Genomic DNA, 22891 nt, shown 5'->3' on the forward strand with positions numbered 1-22891 from the left:
GGAGTAGCAGGTGGCTTCTGCTAGAGCTGCTCCTGACTCAGCTCCTTCGAATGCAGCTCTAAAAGCTGGAAGCACAGAGGATTTTTGAATCTGTTTAAACTTGATTCCCCCTTCTTCCGGTTTTTGTTTTGTTTTGCTTTTCTTAGAAACTTTCTATTTCTGTTACTGTTTAGAAAAACTATATGACAACAATGCTTCTATATCATCTGTAATTATTTACTTTTTGTTTTTTATTTTATTTTGAAGACATGGTCTCATATTAACAGAGACTGACTTAGGAACCTGTGCACTAGAATATAAAGCCACAGCAGTCTGTGGGCCAAATCTGATGACTGGGTGTATTGTGTTTTTGTTTGCCTGTGACCGCTTCTGCACAGTGACTTTATTTCAGAATGGAAATGGGATATGTGGTGCTGAAATGTTTACTCTGCTAAAATATCACCTAAGGTTATTGGAGTTCTGTCTTTAGTATATAAAGAAACACAGTGTGTTTTGCTACTTGTAGTTATCTTGTTTTTGGTTTGACACTTAAATGTCTAACTTTCCATAAGAAAGATGGAGTGGGATGTGGAAGGAAGAAAACATCGTGGTCCAATGTCCAGAAGTTTCTCTCAGATCTTCATTTTTACGTGAAATCTATATCCGAGCACTTCACCTCTGGCCATTTATCTTTGTAAATCAAAAAACTGTCTTCTGAAAATCTGAGGATGACGATCAACTCTTTTTAAAAGAATCATCCAAAAGACAGCTTACAAAAGTTGATGGTTTTGTTGCTAGTAAAATTGTGCTGGGTCTGTGAGAACATTTTCTCCTGACCCTTAAATATTTTTAAAAACATGTGCCAAGAACTCACCATAGCAGCAGGCAACACACCCAAAACTTTGTGTGAGGTTTACGGAGCCACTGCCTCGGCGTCACTTTTTCCCTGAAAGCTGAGTTCATTTTCTTCTCCCTGCCAGTTAGCATGTCTCTGGTTTCTCCTCACCATCCCTTAGATGGCTTCACCAAACCTTCAGCCTCCAGAAATAAACAGGAACTGGGCATAGTTTTCCATCTGCTTTCCCCTGCTTAGCAATTCCAGAAATCAACTCTTCTGATCTTGTCCTATGAGGAAGCCCCCCCTCCCGGCCCCCAGCATTAACACAAAATCAACAAGTCATCTGTAGTTGCTAATATTTCCACACTTGGCATTTTCCTTTTCATAAGTCATGCAAACTGCAAACTGCAATGTGGAAAGGGAGGAGTTTTCAAGCCTGAGTCTTCTGCGTTGAGACTTGCCCACTGGCTGCCTCAAGTACACTCTTCCATTGAGTGTTTGCAGTCACAGAGAGAACTTCACTGTGTGGCATTCTGGACAGACAGCGGAGTATTAACAAATCTGTTTCTGTCACGGCTGTTTCCTGAATGTATCAGTAGGTGTGCAGTTTCACTGGATATTCCTCTTTTTCAATTGTCTTTGTACCTATGGTTGAAAACGGTAGTTGGTCTTTGACCTTTGAGGAGGTAAGTTGGTTTTCTTTGATCTATGTATGTCTGTATTGATGTCTGTCTCTGAAAAAAATATGGTATCATCCTCCTAATAGTTACTAACCAAACTTCCCTAGCTATGTAAGTCCTGTGCAAGAAGGGAGGGAAAGGCTGAGAAGAGTTGCATGTTTTTGTTCAAAAGGTATCAGCTGTGAGAGATGGAGCAGGTTTCAGAAGTGTGATGTAACTCGTGCCTCCCATAATCCTTTTTGGAAGCTAAGAGGAGCCATCTGCCTGATTTGTTTCCAGGCTCTGAGATGCTGGCACATCTGCCTTCACTAACATCCGTCGTGTGGGAAGCTCCACTGGCTAAAGTCATTCAGCTGTCTTCATAGTCTCTCCCTCAGGCAGAAGCTTGGTTTGAAATGAAGCAAGCCTACCAAACACAACTTTGTCCCCCAGTGTTATGTGAAGAAAAGCTTTCTTTTCAAAGTGGTCAGTTCTGAAAATAGTTTTGGCTCCCCAGGAAAGACTGGAGAAGACAGCTAAGCATGGTAATGTGTTTTGATCTTTGGGCAAGTTGAACACAGGAGATCTTGGCCTCAGCAGCAGAGTCTCATAGGACACCTCATTATTCAGGATTACTGTACTGGAGGATGATACTGCATTTTTGACCCCATAGCTTGCTTCCCCCCTTCCCTGTCTATGAGTGCAGAGCAGGCATCTGACACTTTCCACTGCTTGCTTTGCAGACACCAAACTGGAGCTGCTTGCTAAAGCAAAAGCCAGTAGGCATGCCTCATGGCCAGTCTGCTCGTTAGGGACTGAGATACTCCTTTACCGTCCTCCTAGTTCTTACTCCTTCGGCTGTGTGTCTGTGATAAAGGTTCAAGTTTCATCAGTAATGAGAAGTTTCCTGTCAGAATTTCAGCTGTGCTCACTCACAGTTTGCTTCTGTAATTCATAATCCATCTGAGCCGTGCTTCTAATCTAGAGTGAACTTGCTCCTTGGTATTCCTTTTAAATACTTGAATAGTAACTTTCCCATGAACATCATATGATTACCTGTGGGTTAACTCAGTTCTACACACAGTAGCAGGAACCTGAAAAACTGGTAGCATTTTAATATACTGTAAATCATAGTTGAGGAAGCATTTTATAGCTTCGAATTTTGTGAGTGCAGACTCAATAGAAGCAGTAACCCAGGAACAAGGTGACGGAGGAGCCTTATCTTGGCCTCTTGGAATGATTTATCAAGAAATGAGAAGAATCTCTTCCCCACCCCAGCAGTCTGCCTTGCAAAATATGTAATGTTGAAATCGTGCTGGCTTACTGTTGTTTCCTGGCAGAGAGGTCATTGATTGAAGAAGTTTCTAAAATGTGTTTTTTAAAAATCTAAGTTTTCTGCAAGCACATAAACTGTTTCTATGGAGAAGTAATAGATATCTCACAAGTGATAACTCTCCAGTCCCTGGAGGAAATTGGGTTTCGTCAGCAAAGGTTCAGCCTCAGAAGGCTTTGTTTCTATATATTACCCAAGTACTTCACTGGGAGGTTAGAGCTGTGAGAACGTAGACTTTTAACAAATGCAAGTTGCCCCACTGATCCAGGAGCACTGTCTTTCCAGGAACACATGGGCAAAGGTTTTTCTCAGGTGTAATGTGTGCTGGTCACTAGAAAATGCCCAGTGTGGTTTGTGTAGAAAATGACCTTGTTTAAAAGTAAACTTAAATCTTTTTTTCTTTCCTTCCTTCTTACTTACTTTCTCTTTTTACTTCTATACATTTTAGTGTTTTATCCCTTTAGTAGAATTGAAGTTCTGAATTGAAGGGGTCTAACAAAAGTTTTTAAAATCCTATTGTAAGTATATTATATTCATTGTGGAAAACCTGAGAACATTTCAAGAAGAGAAAAATAATATCAAATCTAACCCACTGCCTACAGCTAGTATCTGTTGTTCATATTGTTATAAAATGGGATTTTCTAGCTAGTATTAGAAAATTCTCTCTAATATGTATTAATATATGGGATTCTGTCATGAATTTTCTTTAAAGTATTTGGGTAATTTAGAATTTTATCTTTTGCTTATTAGTAAATCTGTTTTGCAACAAGTTTTTTATATCCCTCAACTTTCTCAGTCCATTTTTCCCAAAAGAAAAGACAGAGTCAGACTGCAGGGCTCCCTTTAACTTCTCTATCTTTCCTGCTTATGGGTCCTCCGGCTCCGTGAAAGGAGCAGGCCTTGCTCTTAGGTCTTTTTTATAGACTTTCTTCAGAAATGGAGATGACAGTGGGTTGTTAGAGATGTCTTTCTCTGTCTGTGAAACTAACACCAGGCTGGTCTGCAGCAGATAAAATTAAACCCCATCTCCTATATGCACTGACACACCACCATCTTCCAGAGAATATATTTGTCTTGTGTGGTTTACCAGTGCTTTGCCTGGGTTTACCACCCTTTTAGAAAACACTGTCACAAAATAGATTTTGTTACACTGAAGCTCCTCCTGTCAGCCCCCTTCTGAGTCTCCTGCAATTAACAGTAGCAGCAGAAAACACTAAACCACTGCCCTGAAAGTAGGCACACATACTCGTTCACAATGGCTAGTAAAAGAGGTATCTTGCTTCATAAGAATTAGCCATTTGATTCATTCTTAACTTTACATTTTTTCTTGAGAGTTCAGAGTTTGGGGTGAGGGGGACAGTATTCTATTTTATCCAGAATCTTTTAAACTGAAGTTTGAAGAAAACAGATAAACATTTAGAAAATGCATTTCAGGGCTCATTGCTCTCAGTCACACAAACACATACTTACAAAAGTAAATCTATCTTAAAGAAAGATCAAAATGATCAGCTGGTAGCAGAATCACAAACTCACTTGTCTTCTTTTTTGAACCCTATATAATTTGATTTCATGTTTAGTGTTTTTAAACAGCTTCAATTAATTTGGTCCCTCATCTTGGAGAAACAATTTTTTAAAAAAATTACAGCATCATCTCTGCTGAGTCTTCTAGACCGTTCTCTAGAGGTCAAACTGTGCATGTTTCAAACAAGAATTGTTCGTGTCTGTGTTCTAGGTCTGTGTGAAAACCTCCCATAACTGGAAGCACATCTGGAAATTCTGCTTTTTGTGGCGCGTCTTACCTAACGAAGTTCTGTCTGGGGGGTCTAGGGGATGTTTGTCAAGCTTCACTGGTAGAGAATTGCATCTGCACCGCTCGCTAAACTCACTGTTGTTTCCCAGACAGCAGCTGCTTCCTGTGCCACTGTGCCTGCCCCTCTACACCTTTGAGAGTTCACTTGTTGCTGTTGCTTGTTTTTCCCTGCCAGTTTCTACCCCTACCTGCGGGCACTAATGCAGACTTCTGGATCTTGCTCTTTTTCTTCAGAGGGAGAACCGAAGATTACAGGAGGCCAGCATGAGGTTGGAACAAGAAAATGATGACCTTGCCCATGAACTAGTGACAAGCAAAATTGCTCTGCGGAATGACTTGGATCAGGTAAGTTTGTCCTTCACTTTATAGAAATGGTACCACAACAGCGTCTTCAGGTGAGGACCAAGGTGCTAGCTCTGTTCTTCTGTCTTGTTTTATTTGTTTTGTTTTGTTTTGTTGAGCGGAGGTCTCTCTGTATAGTTCTGGCTGTCCTGGAACTCCCTATGTAAAGCTGACCTAGAAGTCCCAGATATCTACCTGCCTCTTCCTTTGAAATGCTGGAGTTGAAGGCAGACCACACTTCCCCTGTGCTTTCTCTGTTTCTGGATAGATGGCTGGGTGGTGGCAGGTGGGTGGGGACAGCTTGTGCTAATTACAGAGTAGAAAATGCAAGTCTTAGAGAAAGGTTTGGATCAGTTCCAAACAACTTGTGTGACATATTTTTTAAAATTCCCTGTCAGTACTTTTCCTACAGCAAGAGCTGCCAGCATAATTACCTAAAAATATTAGTCAGCAAGAGCATGCTAATGCCACTTTGACATTCTAAGGCATCTTTTTGTTACAGTCATAGTTCTCGTCTGTGACAGGTAGAACTGTGTATAAAGACCATAGATTAAGGGTAGGACCAGACGTGTTGGTATACAGCTTTAATCCTAGCCATGGAGAGGCTGAGGCAGGAAGACTGGGAGTTGAGCCTCAAGGTTACCCTGAGCTACCTAAGAGCCTATCTCATTAAATAAAACATGGAAGAAAACAGAAGGCACTCTTGACCAATGCTAAAGCCAGATTGCCTTGGTATAAGCCTTACTGTTTGCTATAACCTAGGCAGCTCTTTACCAGCCAATAGGTATAAAAACTATCTACCTCCTAGGGCTAATGTCGGAACTCACTCTGTGCTGGCTAGTTTTGTGTCAGTTTGACATAAGCCAGAGTCATTTAGGAAGATGGGACCTCAAGTAAGAAAGTGCCCACCACAGATTGGCTGGGTCCAAGCCCATCTCACATTTTCTTGATGGATGTGGGGGTGGGGGTGGGGCAGGTACAGCTCATTGTGGATTTTACCACCCCTGGGCAGGTGGTCCTGAGTCATATAAGAAAGTAGGCTTAGCAAGTCAGAACATAGTAGCACTTTCCTAATAGCTACTGACCTGACTTTACTCAGTGCTGGACCACTACCTGAAAGTGTAAGCTGAAGTAAACCCTTTCCCCGCCTAAACTTTATTTGGTCACTGTATTTTATGACAGCTCTAATAACCTAAGACTAGTTGTGTGTACTCAGTATCTGGTAGCTGTCTCCAGAAAACCCTTTGCTTGTTTGGCTTCCCTTGTTCCTTATAGTCTCTTGACTTGCTTTTGCAAGAATTTTCATAGTGCTAAGGTGGAAGAGGTCATGTACAGTTTTAAACTTCCACTTCTGTCTGCTCCCTAAAGTGAAAATGTTCATTATAGATAGGCCAAGGTCAGAAAGCCTGAGATAAGTCTCAGAGACTTATGATTGTTGCTTGTGTGCTGACTAGATGTTTAAAGGATTTAAATGCAAATTCATTAATACTGTCATCCTCTTAAAATCGAAGGATGGCCTAAAATGGTCTCTGCTACAACCTTTTAATTTCCCAACTTAAACAGCTAATTATGTAGCTCTAAGTTTTTAATTTCTTTACTGTGTTTGTAAGACTGTGCCTGATATTTGAAGAGGCCAAAGGAGGGAGTTGGACCTCTGCAAAAGCAGTATGTCCTCCTAAATACAGGTCTCTCCAACCCCAACTCAAAAGTTTTTAAGTGGGAGATAAGACCTAAATACCATGGAAAATAAGAATAACAGGGCAGGATGAAGCTGTGGGAACCAGGATTAAATCTGTTTTATTTTGTTTTGTTTTGTTTTGTTTTGTTTTGTTTTTTTCCTGACAGGGCTAGAGATTGAACTCCAGAACTCAGGTGTGCTAGGCAATTACCTTACCACAGAACCACATTCCCAACCCCTAAATTGACTTTGAAAGTGAAAACAAACAAAAACCCAAATCAGACTGCTTGGAGCACAGGGACTAGGCGTAGAAAAAGGAGCCCATTTTGTCCCTTTCCACTGTAAATTCTATTCATCCTGGCCCAGTGAAAGTCGATAGAAGTCACAAAAGAAGCATGTGACAAAGAGCGGGCACTGAGGAAGGTTCCCATTCAGTCAGGGCTAGTTCAGCCTAGTCTCAGGAAAGCAGGGCTACATGGAAGGTCCATACTCGCTTTCCAAGTGTGTGTGCCCCGATGCTACCATTTTGATCATTTATTCCTTATTAATTGTTTAAAAAGATTAACTGAGTGAAAAAACAGTTGAAGGTTTGTGCTTATCTCGGATACAGTGAGATGAGCTAAGAAGAGAATGAACGCTATGTGGTCTTTTGTATTAAGCCCAGAGAACGTATAAGCAAGTAAGTTTTTAGTGTGGCTCATCCCTAGCACATACCTTTATCACAAGAGCTAAATAAAGTCAACTATAAGGTCAAGAGGCAGAGCAAGCAACCATTTGAGAGGGAGTGACCATAAGAAAACCCAGGAGAGAGAAGTGAGAGTCTCTGAGTTGAAGGGTAGTTAAGGTAGCAGGGAGAAGGAGAAAGGGCTTTTTCCTTCTGGGACATTTGTGGAGTAGGAAGGTCAGGGGTGCTTTCTCTGTTTCTTTGAGTGAGCAGGTTTTCACCCCAGTATCTGGCTCCTGCATCTTCATTAGTAAAATTGAATGGCTGGAATTTTTGTTTTTAAAACAACAGATAATATTTCTGTAAAATACAGTTTTGGAATAATATTTTAGATAATGAGGCTAGAAAAACAGTATGCATTCTATATAAGAACACATGACTTTATAAACAAAGGAATATTACTTCAACAGTCTTCTTACCTGCAAGAGAATCCTTTTAGTGGATCAGTCTGAAATGATTGCTCTTATGAGTTTTTTGGAAAGAAACTGATTATTGAGTATTTCTGTACTTAATGTGGATACTATATCCATTCCTTTAGAAAGGATTCTAGGGGCAGGGGAGATGGCTCCATATTTATAGTATTTGCTATGTAAGCATGAGAACCTGAGTTCAAATCCCCAGTACATATTGCAAAGGCCAAGGATGATAGTATGTCTGAACCCAGCACTGGGGGAAAGAAGACAGGCAGGTCAGTGGAATCTCTTAGGCATTTGTCCTAGCCAAACTGGTAAGGTCTGAGGAAGACACAAGCATTAGTTAATATTTGGCGTCCATACGTCTCTCTCTCTCTCTCTCTCTCTCTCTCTCTCTCTCTCCCTCTCTCTCTCTCTCTCTCTCTCTCTCTCTCTCTCTCTCTCTCTCTCTCTCACATACATACACACTGTATTTATTTCCCTCCTGTTTGCTGTCTCTATGCCTCCCTCTGCCTTAAAAAAAATGATATCCTAGAAATTTATTTGTAGCTAATACAGAAGAAAGAATAAAAGCTGTTATTTCATACATACCTCCTAACTTCTGATTTCTCAGTTTCTGCCTCTACAGGAGATTTTTTCCTTATCACACAGCCTTTGGCTTGCTGGTCTTCCAGGAAGTGCATCAGCCTGGGAGTTAACAGACTGGCTTTGCCTGCTCCTCATGTTTGCCCAAGACCTTTGCTTTCAGTTTGTCAGAATCCATTCCTTTAGTCAACAACATACATTAACAAACACCAAGCTGTGAGGCTGTATGTAAAGTAAGTGCCAAGGAGGTATAGCAAGATTGACAAGGCATAAATAATCCCTCATCCTGTTGCTGTAGTGCAGGCATCCTGAATGCCCTAGGCAGCAAAGGCACTTCAACTTTTCTCTTGGACAGAGGACACTTCTCATGACTCACCCTTAGACTTGTTATTAGAGAAGGACCCTCAGCAATCAGAAATGATCAAAGAAACATCTTCATTTCAATGTTTCTTTGCCCTCTCTACCCTTCCCTGATCTCAAGGAGTAAGAGAAAAGATAAAGTTAGTATTTTCCTGTGGAGGATATGTTTGAGCTCCTTCTGACTATAGGCCAGAGGTACATTGCTTTGTTTTGTTCTAAATCAAACAATTGGCTGGATGGGTTCCATCAGAAATCATTTGTAAGATCTTATCCCTGTTCACTCACTCCTTTGATAGGGCTGCTGGTAGCTGTGTGATTAAGCAGGTATTGTCCTAGTTCTGTCTTGAATTTATGTCATGGAAGCCAACTATGATCTGAACTTCAGATAGCAGTAAGCATTATGACTGAAGATTTGATGATGTTCAGTTCAGACTATCAGATTATGATGAAGGTTTTTTTTTTTTTTTAATATTCTCTGTATTTACATTTCAAATGTTATCCTCTTTCCCCCATTCCCATTCTCTTTCCTCACACTCCCATTCTCCCATCCTCCCCTTACTTTCATAAAGGTACTCCCTCTCCCAACCACCCACTCTGACCTCAGCACCCTGGCATTCCCCTACTCTGGGAAAACATGCCTTCACTGGATCAAAGGCCTCTTCTCCTTTTGATGCCAGACAATGCCATCCTCTGCTATATATGCAAATGGAGCCATGGGCCTCTCTGTGTGTGCTCATTGGTTGGTGTTTTAGTCTCTGGAAGCTCTAGAGGGTTTGGTTGGTTGATAATGTTGTTCTTCCCTTTCAAACCCATTCAGCTCCTTCATACCTTTCTCTATCTCCTTCATTGGGGTTCCTACTTTCAGTCTGATGGTTAGCTGCAAGCATACTCAGCTGTATCAGTATGGCTCTGGCAGAGCCTCTGTGGGGCATCCATATCCAGCTCCTGCCAGTAAGCACTTATTGGCATCAGCAATAGTGCTTGAGTTTGGTGACTGCATATGGGGTAGATTCTCAGGTAAAGCAGTCTCTGAATGATATTTTCTTCAATCCCTGCTTCTCTATTTGTCCCTGTATTACCTCCCTTGAGTGTTTTGTTCTCCCTTCAAAGAAGGACTGAGGCATCCACATTCTGGCCTTCCTTCTTTTTGGGCTTCATAAGGTCTGTGAATTGTTTCTTGGGTATTCTGAGCTTTTTGGGCTAGTATCCACTTATCAGTGAGTGCATACAATGTGTGTTCTTTTGTGACTGTGTTACCTCACTCAGGATGAATGCTTCTGGTTCCATTTGCCTAGGAATTTCATGAAATCATTGTTTCTAGTAGCTGAGTAGTACTCCATTGTACCATACTTTCTGTATCCATTCATCTGTTGAAGGACATCTGGGTTCTTTCTAGCTTTTGGCTATTATAAATAAGGCTGCTATGAACATAGTGAAACATGCATCCTTGTTATATGTTGGAACATCTTTTGGGTATATGCTCAAGAGTGGAATATCTGGGTCCTCAGGTAGTACTATGTCCAGTTTTCTGAGGAACTGCCAGACTGATTTCCAGAGTGGTTATACCAGCCTGCAATCCCACCAACAATGGAGATGATGCTGGTTCAACTGGCAGTCAGCATGCAGAAGAATGAAAGTTGATCCATTTTTATCTCTTTGTATGTTGAAGGTTTTATGATTTGGGTTCAAAGGTAGAATTTGAGTAAATCTGTTTAATACTATGCTTGTTGAGCATTATAGACAATGCCTGCTTGAACAAAATATAGAATCAATGACTGTATAAAAATCCAGAAACCTCTCTTGTTTGTTTGTTTGGTTGGTTGGTTGGTTTTGATTTTGTTTTTTCCAGACAGAGTTTCTCTGAGTAGCCTTGGCTGTCCTGGAACTCACTCTGTAGACCAGGCTGGCCTCGAACTCTGCCTGCCTCCACACTATACCCCAGCCCCCAGTACTGGGTTTAAAGGCATGCATCACTACTGCCCAGCTGCAGAAACCTATTTTTACAGAAGGAGTTCGGTCATTCAAGACCTGGCCCTATTTTGTTGGGCAGGAGAGTGGCTTCTACTTCACTGTTGAACATAGAGGAGACCCTGGGAATAAACTCTCTTAGACTGTGGAACTCTTCACATGTAGAGTTTACGAGCTCTGTATAAGTTGGACACTTTATCCATAGATTATGTAAGGCTTCCTATCAGCCTTACAATGACTATTCAGTAAAAAACATATACATAAAAATAATAAGGTCTTCAGCATAAATATTTTGCAAAGAAGGTCTTCTGTTAGTTATAGTTTCCAAAACCAGAAAATGGCTGGATATGCTACAAGAGTCAATCAAGAAGTTTCCCACTGAAGTCTGCATAGCAATACCATGGTATTCATAGAATAGTATCTAAGTTGACTAAAGGCTAAGTTATCTCTCTTGAAGACTTCAGATCTTTTGGAATTGTACTCTTTTAAATTGTAAAATGTGCTGCATTGTGACAAAAAGAAACTGTTGCTATCATATTTTTATTGGCAGGACTCATTATTCTCAGGTAGAAGTGAATCCAAAGGGAGGCATATACGATTAGTGTTTAAGAACTTGGGCATAGTTGGTTCTTCTCGTATACCGTGCTGTGACCATGCATCAGGGACTTTGAGGAGGGTGTGTCTTGCTTGGTAAGTCATCTCAGTCATCTGGATAGCAGCTCTTGAGATTTAGTTGTGAGCTCCTGAGTTCTCTGAGATTCTCACAGTTCATGACTACTGGACAAACAGTTTTTACGAACAGGATTTTAGGGTTCACCTCTAATTTTATCATGCCCATCTGCTCTTCTGACCTTTCCCCTAATGTTTAAAATCTTCTTTATATTATTCACTGGTTTCTGTTGTTCAAGAGAGTGTGCATGTTTCACACGATCATGTAGAAGTGAGTTCCCAAAATGGAGCTTGAGTTCCCAGGCTTGGTGACCAGTGTCTTTACCTACCAAGCTAGTCATTGCTGCCCTCCCACCGGAGACTGAATGCATCAGAATAAAATTTAGTCTCTCTTCCTGCTACCACCTGCTGAGTGCTGGGAGGGCTGGCATGCTCCCCCAAGTCCCATTTATGTGGTGATAGATTGAACTGAGAGTCTTGCAGACACACATACTGTTTTGTGAGGCCCCAACACTACTCCCAATCCCACTGTCCTGAATCTTTAGGATGCCTAAGGAACTTTTTCACTTTAAATACCAAATAGTCCTGGATGCTCTAGAGATAGTTCTTGTCACTAAAAATGGGGCAGCAGGAGCTGGAAGGCAGGGAGAATGAGAAGCTGGGTTGCAATGCTCTGCCAGTTCCCAGCAGACAGTTGGCCTAGCCATCTAGACATGTGGAAAAGATGGTAAAACACAAACAGAAGCCACCTGGCTTACATGCATGATTACTTTGGATAATGCTTGACTACTTTCAACTAAGGATGGTTTCTTCAAATAGCTGCCTCTCCTCTGCCTCAGGGTCTTCTCTGATAAACCCATCCTGTGGCCTTCTGCCACCTCCAATGAAAGCAGTCTGCTTCCCAGTACATCCATTCATCCACCAGCCACTTAAGAGATTACTCCTGTCCCCAGGGTGGCTGTGGTGTGTAGGTTGCCATCTATATGCAGGTGAGGGCAGGCACAAAATAAGGCAAAGCCTATAGTTGGGCAGTGAAAAAGAAAGGTGGGCTGAGAAATTTAGAGATGGAACAGAGAGTACAGAGCAGGAGAAAGAAGGAAGATAAGAGGAAGAGAAGGACGACCCAGATCCATGTGGCTTTAAATAGCCACAGGTAGCTATAAATATCATATAAGGGATGGATAATTACAAGACAATTTGTCTTATCTAGGTGGGCAGTTTATATCAATATCATTTGGCTCTGAGTTTATTGTGTGGATGTTTTATGGAGTAAGAATTTACTGATATAAATCTGATTGATAAATTACAGTAGACTCTAGAGTTTGATTTTACCAGGTTACTGAGATTTGTGACTATAACCACAGGGGGCAGATGCTGGGAATGTGAGCAGAGTCCACAGCAGGAGAGCCATGAGATGGGTGGTTGACACATGGGGTTAGCAGGTGAGACCGCTGGGGCCAGAGAGTAGCAGGTGCAGTGCTTTTCCCTTTTTAATGATTTAATGCAACAGGTGGTGCTGAGGACACAGTTAAAAGCAAAGGAAATGTGATTCTTGTGGTGTTTAAAGCATGGGGAAAAGACATGTAAGTCCCCCAAACAACTTACCACAGTGCTGTGAAATGTAATGGGAAAGACTAACAGCAGAGGCAGTTTAGATGGGAGGGAGGGAGGATGGTTTGTTCACTGTGATGTGAATGTCTGGCTGGAACCAAAGAGTTAAGCTAGGACCTCAGAGCACAAAACGGACAAGACAAGCTACATTAAGTATGCACAGGGGAATTTTAGTTAATTTTGATTTTGTATTCAAGTTCACAAGAAGGTACTCTCTTTGAGCTCCTCCTGTATCTTCTAGAAGCACAGTATTGGCTGCTTGGATTTTTGGTACAAGCTTTAGCTTTTCATAGCATCTCAACATAAAGTCTTAATTTTTTCTTACTTTGTTCACAGATGTATATGAGTGTCTGTGTGGACCAGTGTACCCCAGCTGGCTTTCAAATTTTCCTGCCTAAATATTGTCCATGGACTAGTCTGTATACTTGTCTTCTCTGGGTCCTTCCCATGGGCTTCTAACTGAGGCTTCTGTTAGAATGACTCTCCCTACTCAACAGGCCCATCTACTCAGAGGATGTGCTCTTGGGACATGTAAAAAATGTGCCAGAAGTGTTTAGGAAGAACACAAACGTCAGTATCATTCAAATCTAAATCATGCTTGTTATGTTAGGTATTTAACCCCAAATCTCCCCAAACCTCAGTGTTATTAGCTATACATTATTGTTTTGTAAAGATTAGGACGAATGTGAACCAAATGGCTGCATAAAATTGGCTGGAGAAAGAAAGCCACTTTGAAGGTCAGCTGAAGGAGAGTAGGATGGCCTGAAATAATCATTTGTGAGACTGGAGAAAACAAGCACGTGGATTCCATCCCCTTCTTTACAGCTGTCATGTTTTCTCAATTGCAGGCAGAAGACAAGGCTGATGTGTTGAATAAGGAGCTGCTCTTTACCAAGCAGAGGCTGGTGGAGACTGAGGAAGAGAAGAGGAAGCAAGAGGAGGAGACTGCCCAGGTAAAGGCCCAGGCAGACTTTTCTGTGTGTCAATACAAAGACATGAATTTGGTTAATGTTGTGAGTGTATGAATGAATGAATGAATGAATGAATGAATGAATGAATGAATGAATGAATGAACGTGAAAACTGATCTCCCCCAAACCAAGGGGAATGTGAAGTGGTAATTCTGGCTTTTAAACATCTTTCAGGAGTTTGCCTTCACTGAGATATCTAGCAGGAATGTTGAACTTTTTCTAGATGTAGTGCTTTGAATTGTGGTCTAAGAGCCTTGATGAATCTGGAAGTTTTCTGTCAGAGATTCAAGATCATGATGTCCTTTGAAGTAGTCATGAATGTTGCAGAACTGGAGGCCTACAGCAGTTTCTTCCTGACACTGACAGGAGCTGTGGCCTCCATCTGTAGCTTGTTTCCTGAGTCACACTGCAGTGCTGGAGATGACATCCCCTGCTTAGGACATAACTGACTTGCAGAGGGAGAAGTCCTCTGAAATCATGAGTGAGTTTCCTTCTGAGGAAAATTCAGTAATGCTAAATATAAACTGGAGTTATTCTCAAGAATTTCAAAGGCCTTCATCCAAACAGCCAGAGAAAAGTGTCAGTGAAGTTACACATGGAGGTGTGTCATTAGCACCTCCCAAGGTCTATGAAGAAAAGTTCTGTGATTTTTTCCCCATTGAAATGTGTTAAAAAGATAAATTCTTCATGTCAGCATCTCAAATTATGAATAGGAAGAATTCATCTTTTGGGTTTTTAAAAAAGATTGTTTTATCTTTATGTATGTGTGTGTGTCTTTGTGGGTGTATGTCATGTATGTGTGTGTAAACGAAGGCCAGAGGGTGTTGGATCCCTTAGAGGTGGAGTTACAAACAGTTGTGAGCCTCCTAACCTGATTGCTAGGAACTAAACCTAAGTTCTCTACAAGAACATTATGCTTTTAACCACTGAGCATCTCTTTAGCCCTAATAATTCATCTTTTTATTCTGTGTATATATTGAAAGACTAACCAGAGCTGGGTTATTTGCTTACATTCCTGGGGGGCCAACAACTTAGCAGAACCCTAGTACCTGTACCTTTCATCACCTAACCTTCCTCTAACCTAGAATTTTATAGATGCTGGCAAAACAATACTGTAGCTGCAAATATAATATTTGTAGTTTAGCATTTCACTGACTGAAACAAATACCCTGTACTGTGCTACTCTTCTTTTGTCTGGCTCCTTGAACCTCCAGTTCTGCTCAAGATATCTTTCATTCCTTCCTGACCCTAAAGCCTTTTACCCTGCAATAGCAGTGGTCATGGGGACTGTAGACAGAAGACCAAAGTATAGCATTAAGAGTAGCACACTTAAAACATAGTATCACTCTAGCGTTTTGTTGTAGACTTACAATAACGCCAGCTCTGAACTGACACTCAGCAATACATTTATCAGGTACCTGGAAAGCAGAAGCACTTTTATTATAGGGCCCTGTATGTCTCCCACTTTATAGAACAGAAAGCCCTCTTCATCTTTATAAGGGGTAGGCTTTAAACTATGATGATCAAGAAGACTTGACGGTAGATATTTATGGAAATTGATTAGCATTTTGACTGAAGATCTAGAGACATGGCTCAGCAGCTAAGAACATTTGCTACTCTTGCAGAGGACCAGAGTTCCCAGCATCCAAGGGTGACTCACATCCAGCTGCAACCCTAGGTCTAGGGAATCCAACACCATCCTCTGACCTTTGCTGGCACACATGCATACATATTCACATACAAATACAGGAAATTTAAAAATCACAACAAAACACAAAGTTTGACTGTTCTGATATTTTTTTAGCTAAAAGAAGTCTTCAGGAAACAGCTAGAAAAAGCAGAATATGAAATAAAGAAGACGACGGCTATCATTGCTGAGTATAAACAGGTAATGTGCCACTGGGGGATTTTAGTTTTTTCTGTAAAAGCAATTACTTTTACTTAAAGTATTTTGTTTGTTGTTTCCAGAGAAAGATTCCTAGATTTATGGAGATCAGTGCCTTATTTACTCTCTATTCTGGAATAAGCAGTAGTGGTTGGATTTGCTGGCTGGTGACTCAAGGCGCTTAGCTGAGCAGCACAAACTGTTGGCTTTTTTTAGTGTTGTGTAGCTTCTATGGGATAGGAAACAGTCCCATTGAGATGCTTTCCTAGTAGGGCACACTGGTAATATTTGCCTCTTTGCAAAGATTAGAAACTATATTAAATGGGCAGTGGCTAGGGGAATATGTTTTGATCAGCTCTCATGGTCCCCAAGGCTGGTTATGTGGACTTGCCCACCACAAACCAGTACTGGCCAAAAATTGATGTGGACTTTAGAATGCTTCTTTAATAGAGAGCTGTCTGTACCTGAAGGTGTTCCTAGCTCCATCAGCAGGGTGGCCCTGGAAAGCCTTCACTCCAGGTCCTTCTGTATCTTCATGTCCTTCTTGTTGGTAGCTAGACATGGCAAGGACCCTTCATCCTAAGACGACTTTGAGTGGAATAGTTATTTATGTTCATAAAGTATACACATATTTACATAAGTATGCATATGTACAGATATATGTACATACATACATTGTGTGTGTGTGTGTGTGTGTGTGTGTGTGTGTGTGTGTGTAAATATTCCTCCTCTTCATGGAGTGTGTATTCAAAATAAGGTTTCAGAGCTGTCTTCCACTTTTTGTGATAGCGGTGTGTTTATTTAATGTTTTCTGGTGGTAAAGCTTGTGTGATACTGCCCAGGAATCATAAAATGAATTAGTTTAATTTTTCTCCTCTAGAAAATGTGTTTGTAGTTTTTTTTTCAATTATTCTTTTGTTTTAAGGTGCCAGAAACTCTTAATTTTTCTGCCAGCTCTCTAGTGCTAATATTACAAATGCTCATGTTCACACCACCCTCTAGCTTCTCTTAGAATGAGGGATGTACATAGACATAAGGAACTATTGCAGAATATTTGATTACACTGTGGACACCAAGATTGTATTACTTATTGGAAAAAAATGTTTTTAGTTTTGGTATTGCTCAGCCCTTAGCACACACCTTTAATCCCTAACAGTGAAGGTATAGTTTGTAGAAGGATGTGCCCATGTTTGAAAATGATCTCTAATTGAGTGGCAGACAAAGTGGTGAATCACAGAAAGATTTGACAGATTAGGATCTGCCCAACTCTCAGAAGACAAAGGAAAGGGAAGCTACTTAAGAGAGCAGTGCAGAGAGAGAAAGGACAGTAGGAGGCAGTTTTAAAGGGAGAGTTTCACAGAGACAGATTGAAGAGACACAAATGAAGATAGGAGGAGCCAAAAGATTAGAACAGATTGCTAAAATTAGTGTGAGGTCAAGCAGAGCAATTTGTTCAAGAGAGGCAGAGGAGGAGGCAGGTTCAATCAGTCACCTTGGAGCTGAGTTGAACCAGCCAATCAGAGTTCAGAAAGAGCTAGGCTTTAAACATGGGCTCTGAACTTAGGTCCCCGATACTTGCTCAGCAGTTTCTATTATACACTAAACATCTCTCCAGCTTAATTTTATATATATATATATATATATATATAAACTAGAAGTCTTAATTTTTTTTTTTTTTTTTTTTTTTTTTTTTTTTTTTTTGGAGGGGCTAGAGAGATGGCTCATCAGTTAGAAATACCTGTTGCTCTTACAAAAGACCTGGGTTCATCTGCCAGTGCACACATTGTGGCTCACAGCCATTTGTGACTCTAGTCTATGGGATCTAGTGCTTCCTTGTGAGTTCTGTGGACACCAGGCACACACGTGGTGTATACACATGCACTCAGACAAATGTGCTCATACATAAAATAAACAAATCTAGATAGGTTGTACATGTAGGAGTCCACTGTATACTTTGAAATTTGACATCTCTTCCTTTTCATTCATGTTTCTATTTTGTTTCATATGTTTTAAATTTTATTTTCATTCATTTTTGTAAAAGAAAAGATTCTTATTTCAGACAACAAATTTGAACATTCTATTTTTAAAAAATATTTTCGCCCCAGAAAGCATTTCTTTTGACTTGTTCTCAGTACTTGCCAACACCATATTTCAGAATCAGTCATCAGATAGATTTTTTATTAGATATGTGCTTCCTACTGACCAGGTGCTGTTCAGTTCTCCACCCTGTACACCTGTTGTGTTCCTTTAATTACTGTGGCATCGCACTGTTGAGTCATGAAGTGAACTGAAGCATTTTATTCACTACGATACATAGGGAAACTTTTATAACTAAAAAGAGATATTCTATAGCCCAGTGGGAATTGTTGCTAGTTCAGAATTCTTTTCACTGAATTCCTAGTATAATACCCTGTATGAAGTAAATTCTCAATAGAGATTTAATAGGTAGTTCCGCAGGGAGACTCTGATACATTATTGCTGGCCACAGAAAGCTAGTGCCAGCAGAACCCATTCCTATGCTATAGGTCTCTCCTGATTAAGTTATGCTTCACACATGGAGCTCAGAGGTCTTCTTGTTACACAAATGACTATTTGCAGTGCTGCTCATTTGCAAAACATCTCCTAGGATCAGACAGGCTAGTGTGCTTTGTGAGTTGATAAACAGTTAAATCGCCATTCATTTTCTTCTCTGTCTTTAGATATGTTCTCAGTTAAGTACCAGGCTGGAGAAACAACAAGCAGCCAGCAAGGAGGAGCTAGAAGCAGTAAAGGTAAGAAGCAGGCTACCTCTGTGATGTCATTTCTTCCAAGACCATCTTTGAGACCCCTCTCCACGTTTTGTGTAGTACACTCAGACACTAGGGAGAGTCTCAGTCCACTTTCCTGCCCCAGGTATGCCTTTCCTGATATGTATGCTTCTGTAAATAACATGAGACTTCAGAGGCAAGGTTAGTAGGAAAGAAGGGACTATAGAGCCCTTGGTCTTGTGTCTTCTTGGGTGGTGGGAACCTTCATGTCTGACTGTTGTCCAGATTGACTGGCTTCCATTTGGGTTCTGTAGGATTATCCTGACAGTCTCTTGAACGGCAAGCACTACTGGAAAAACACTTGATTCAGCAAACGGTTTTTATTTTAATAATAAGAATATAACATGTTTAAATATAATAAGAGAAAACAAAAACTGTCAAATTGGAGTATGAAGACAAGCAGAAGGAAAGGAGTCCAAGAGAAAGTACAAGAACTCTAGACCTACTCATTGTCATAATCATGACTATAAAAACACTGAACTGGAAGCCACGTTTTAATGTTTTCCAAGGGAAGGTATACCAACTGTTTGTATTCTGCCCCCTGGTGGGTAAAACTTCTTATGCCATCTCTTCACTTCAGAAAAGGGATTTCTGTGTCTTAGAAATAAGAGTAATGGGAGCTGAGAATATGATCAGAACAAACCGAATTGTTCACAAAGAACTGATAAAAACAACAGTGCACAAAATGGATTGGCATTCTCAATAATATCAATATACACTACATTCCTTTTAAATGTATTTTTGTATACATTTTTTAAAAATGTAGGAGTGTTCTGTCTGCATGTATACCTACATTGTAGAAGAGGGCATCAGATCCCTTCATAGATAGTCATGAGCCACCATGTGGTTAGTGGGAATTGAACTCAGGACCTCTTGAAAAATCAACTAATATTTTTAACTGCTGAACCATCTCACAAGTCCACAATAAATTGGATTTTTGTTTTTTGGGGTGTTTTTTAAACTTTATTTATTTATTTTGTGTATATGAGTACACTATAGCTGTCTTCAGACACACCTGAAGAGGGCATTGGATTCAATTTCAGATGGTTGTGAGCCACCATGTGGTTGCTGAGAATTGAACCCAGGACCTCTGGAAGAGTAGTCAGGACTCTTAACCAATGAGCCATCAATATTAAATTGTTATGAATACCAATACAGTGTTAGTTTACCAGATATCTTTCTGGTTTGAACATAATTCAGGTTTTAAAAGTATGTCCTAGTCAGATTAAGCATTTAATGGGTTGAAATTTTAACTTCAGGCTGGAGAGATGGCTCAATGGTTAAAAGCACTGACTGCTCTTCCAGTGGTCCTGAGTTCAATTCCCAGTAACCACATGGTGTCTCACATCCATCTGTAATGAAATCTGATGCCCTCTTCTGGTGTGTCTGAAGATAGCTACAGTGTACATTTTAGTGTACATTAATTTAGTATACGTTAAATAAATATTTTTAAAAAGAAAATTTAACTAATCTAATTTTTTTCTTTAAAATAGAGCACTGCCTGAGTCATAATTTTAGAGAGTAAATAAGATAATGTTTATAAAGTATACTTAGATTAATTTGGGGGATAATGTTACTTTGTGTAACAAAACATTAATTGAGGTTATTAGAAAAAGGTTTGTGGTCTTTTTCCTAAATCTACCAAAATTTTAGGGTTACTTTTTTTCTCTGGTGAACCTTTTCATTTCTTTTTCTACTTATTATTTTCCATTCTTTGTACATTCTAGGTTCATTTGTATATTTGGCTAATACTAGTAGTGATACTTCTTGATTGAAGTCTTAAACTAAAATCTTTGTGGAAATAAAACCCAAACAAAAATTTCTATTGAACTTGAAATGGTTTCATCGAGAATCTGTTACTGTATACAGCATTGAACTATCATTTTGATATAAAAGTACAAAGGAAAAAGGCTTGGCGTTTTCCTGTAAGGCAAGTTACACACATGGTCATATGCAAACATCACTTAGAAAACAGAGGACAGTTCTTCAGTACATCACACTGTCAGTCAGAGGTGCAGAAAAGACAAAACCTAAGAGCTCCAGGCCAGAGAGCTTTAGGGACTAATGTAGAACACATAGAATTCAGTTAGAGTGAAGGATTTAAAAGAATATTCTAGAAAAACAGTGTGAGTGAAGACTCAACATGTTATTTATTTATTAGAATAAGTACTAACTAGTAATGGAGGAAAATGAGAAGGTAAGATTAGCTACTGAGGGGCTGGAAAGACACCTCAGCAGTTAAGAGACTGGCTACTCTTCCAAGGGACCTGTTTTCAATTCCTAGCACCTGTACAGCAGCTCACACCTGTCTGTAACTCTAGTTCCAGGAGATCTGACACTTTCACACAGACATACATGCAGACAAAACACCAATGTTCAAATATATATTTATATAGTTATATATTATACATATATATGTGTGTATGTGTGTGTGTATATATGTATATATATATATATATATATATAGAGAGAGAGAGAGAGAGAGAGAGAGAGGGAGAGAGAGAGAGAGTTTTGTTTTTTTTAAGTCACCTATTGAAAGGAGATGGCATCCTAAAAGAGAAAGGGAACTTGTACAGTGAAGAATGACTAGCTCTTATTAGCACCTGTTGTCTGCACTAATCTGTGATATCCTAAGGCTTTATGGGCCTCCATCCTTGTAGCCCTACAACTGCCCTAGGAAACAGATGGTGTGTAGGTTCCAGTGATTGAACGGAGGCCCCATGGATGGCTCATAGTTGAATTACAGTGCTGGTAAGCAGCAGAATTTTGATGTGAACCCAGAGTCAGACTCTAATCCATCCTTTTGGTCAGCAGCCTCCCATGCTGCTTCTGCATCTGATCGTATGGTATGATGTGTCAGATTGGTTCTTTAGTGTCTATAATGCTGAGACGTCTCCAGTTCATCCTCTATACTGTAATCACAGCAAACATGCCCACATACAAATTTTACCACAGCACCCCGTATGTGTTTTACTTCCAAGTAACAACTCAAAAGAGCACTGGCTTAAAACACAAAAGGGATCATATTTTAGAGAAGTGGATTCTTGGTAATCATTGAACCATGTCCACATTATCTTGGCAATAAATTACACTATTACCTTGAAAATGTGCTCTTCTTGTTCACTCTACCCCAAGGGCTTCCATCCTTAAGGTTGCATAAGAAATAATTGTTAACTGAAGTTTATGCCATCATTCCTACTTTCGAAGGCAGAACTTTTGGCCACTGGAGGTGCAAGGCTTTAACAGCCTTGTTCTAGCGGAGTAGGTTCTTTCTAACTGACCCGAAGAAGCCTTCTGAAACACATTTCTGTTTATATATCAGAACTTAATTCATGGTTACACATCCCTACAAAGGAGTCTAGAAATATCACTATTGATCAGGACATGCTGCCAACTCAAATAAAATCAGGGTTCTATTACTAAGAATGAAGAGGTGGCTATTGGGTGGATATTACCATTATCTGCCACACTTTACCTTATCTACCAGATTGCAGCTCCACAGAGTAGATCTTCAGCATATAGCATGGGGCTGGTGGACTGAATTCATCATGGTATAAAAGGACTTACACCAGGCCATGGAGAACTCTAATTTCTTACTTCTAACTGACATGCTGCCTACACTTTGTCTGCCCACTTCAGAGTCCTTGAGTTCTATGAAGATATGCCTTCCTGTGACATCCATCCAGTCTTTCATTTTGTTCAACTTAATAGAATTGTTTATCTAAGAGTCAATACCCTTGTTTAATATCAAGTAACCCTCTCCCCATCTTGAGACAGATGAAAGAAGCTGGTGAGGCTGCTTACGTAGTTTGGTACTTTTTCATCATTTACAATGCAATAAGAAGTCAGTATGCATCATTCAGGCACCAGACATTTAGTCAACATTACAAGAATGGCAGATATTTACTGTGTTTTATTTTATGCCAGAACTTGGTTGATTATCACCGTATGTTAGAAAGAGATTGAATAATGTAGTGTTTTTCAGTGTGTCCAATAAATATTACTCAACATCAATGTGAAGAGTAGCTTTGAGAGAAAATGAGAGACAAGCTAGTGGGAATTGAAAAGGTGGAACTTGAAGACTGGGGCCTGAATGAGAAGTGCTTGAATCTGTCAAGTCAAGACAATAGTGATCAACTGAACATAGGCTGATGGAGTAGCTGATGAAGACATGGTGTCCAAGTTACCAGACCTGACTGGTAGAGTCACACAGACGTGTGGTGAAGTCCTTATGTACATGTGAAAGGACTGTGGTTATCA

General features: G+C 40.1%; 1 protein-coding gene across 3 annotated transcripts in view; it reads left to right on the plus strand.

Annotated features, from left to right (window-relative positions):
- The window catches only part of RABGAP1L (RAB GTPase activating protein 1 like), a gene marked incomplete at its 5' end in the record, with an annotated part of 560236 nt that overhangs the window by 533226 nt on the left and 4119 nt on the right, over nucleotides 1-22891 (plus strand). For all 3 annotated transcript variants that reach the window (XM_080920559.1, XM_080920561.1, XM_080920562.1), the window contains 4 exons: nucleotides 4854-4964; nucleotides 13818-13922; nucleotides 15744-15827; nucleotides 18524-18595. In XM_080920559.1, coding sequence (XP_080776685.1) covers nucleotides 4854-4964; nucleotides 13818-13922; nucleotides 15744-15827; nucleotides 18524-18595 — 372 coding nt within the window. The remainder of the gene's footprint in view (nucleotides 1-4853; nucleotides 4965-13817; nucleotides 13923-15743; nucleotides 15828-18523; nucleotides 18596-22891) is intronic.

This window comes from Micromys minutus (assembly GCF_963924665.1).
Source record: "Micromys minutus genome assembly, chromosome: 1".
Lineage (NCBI taxonomy): Eukaryota > Metazoa > Chordata > Mammalia > Rodentia > Muridae > Micromys > Micromys minutus.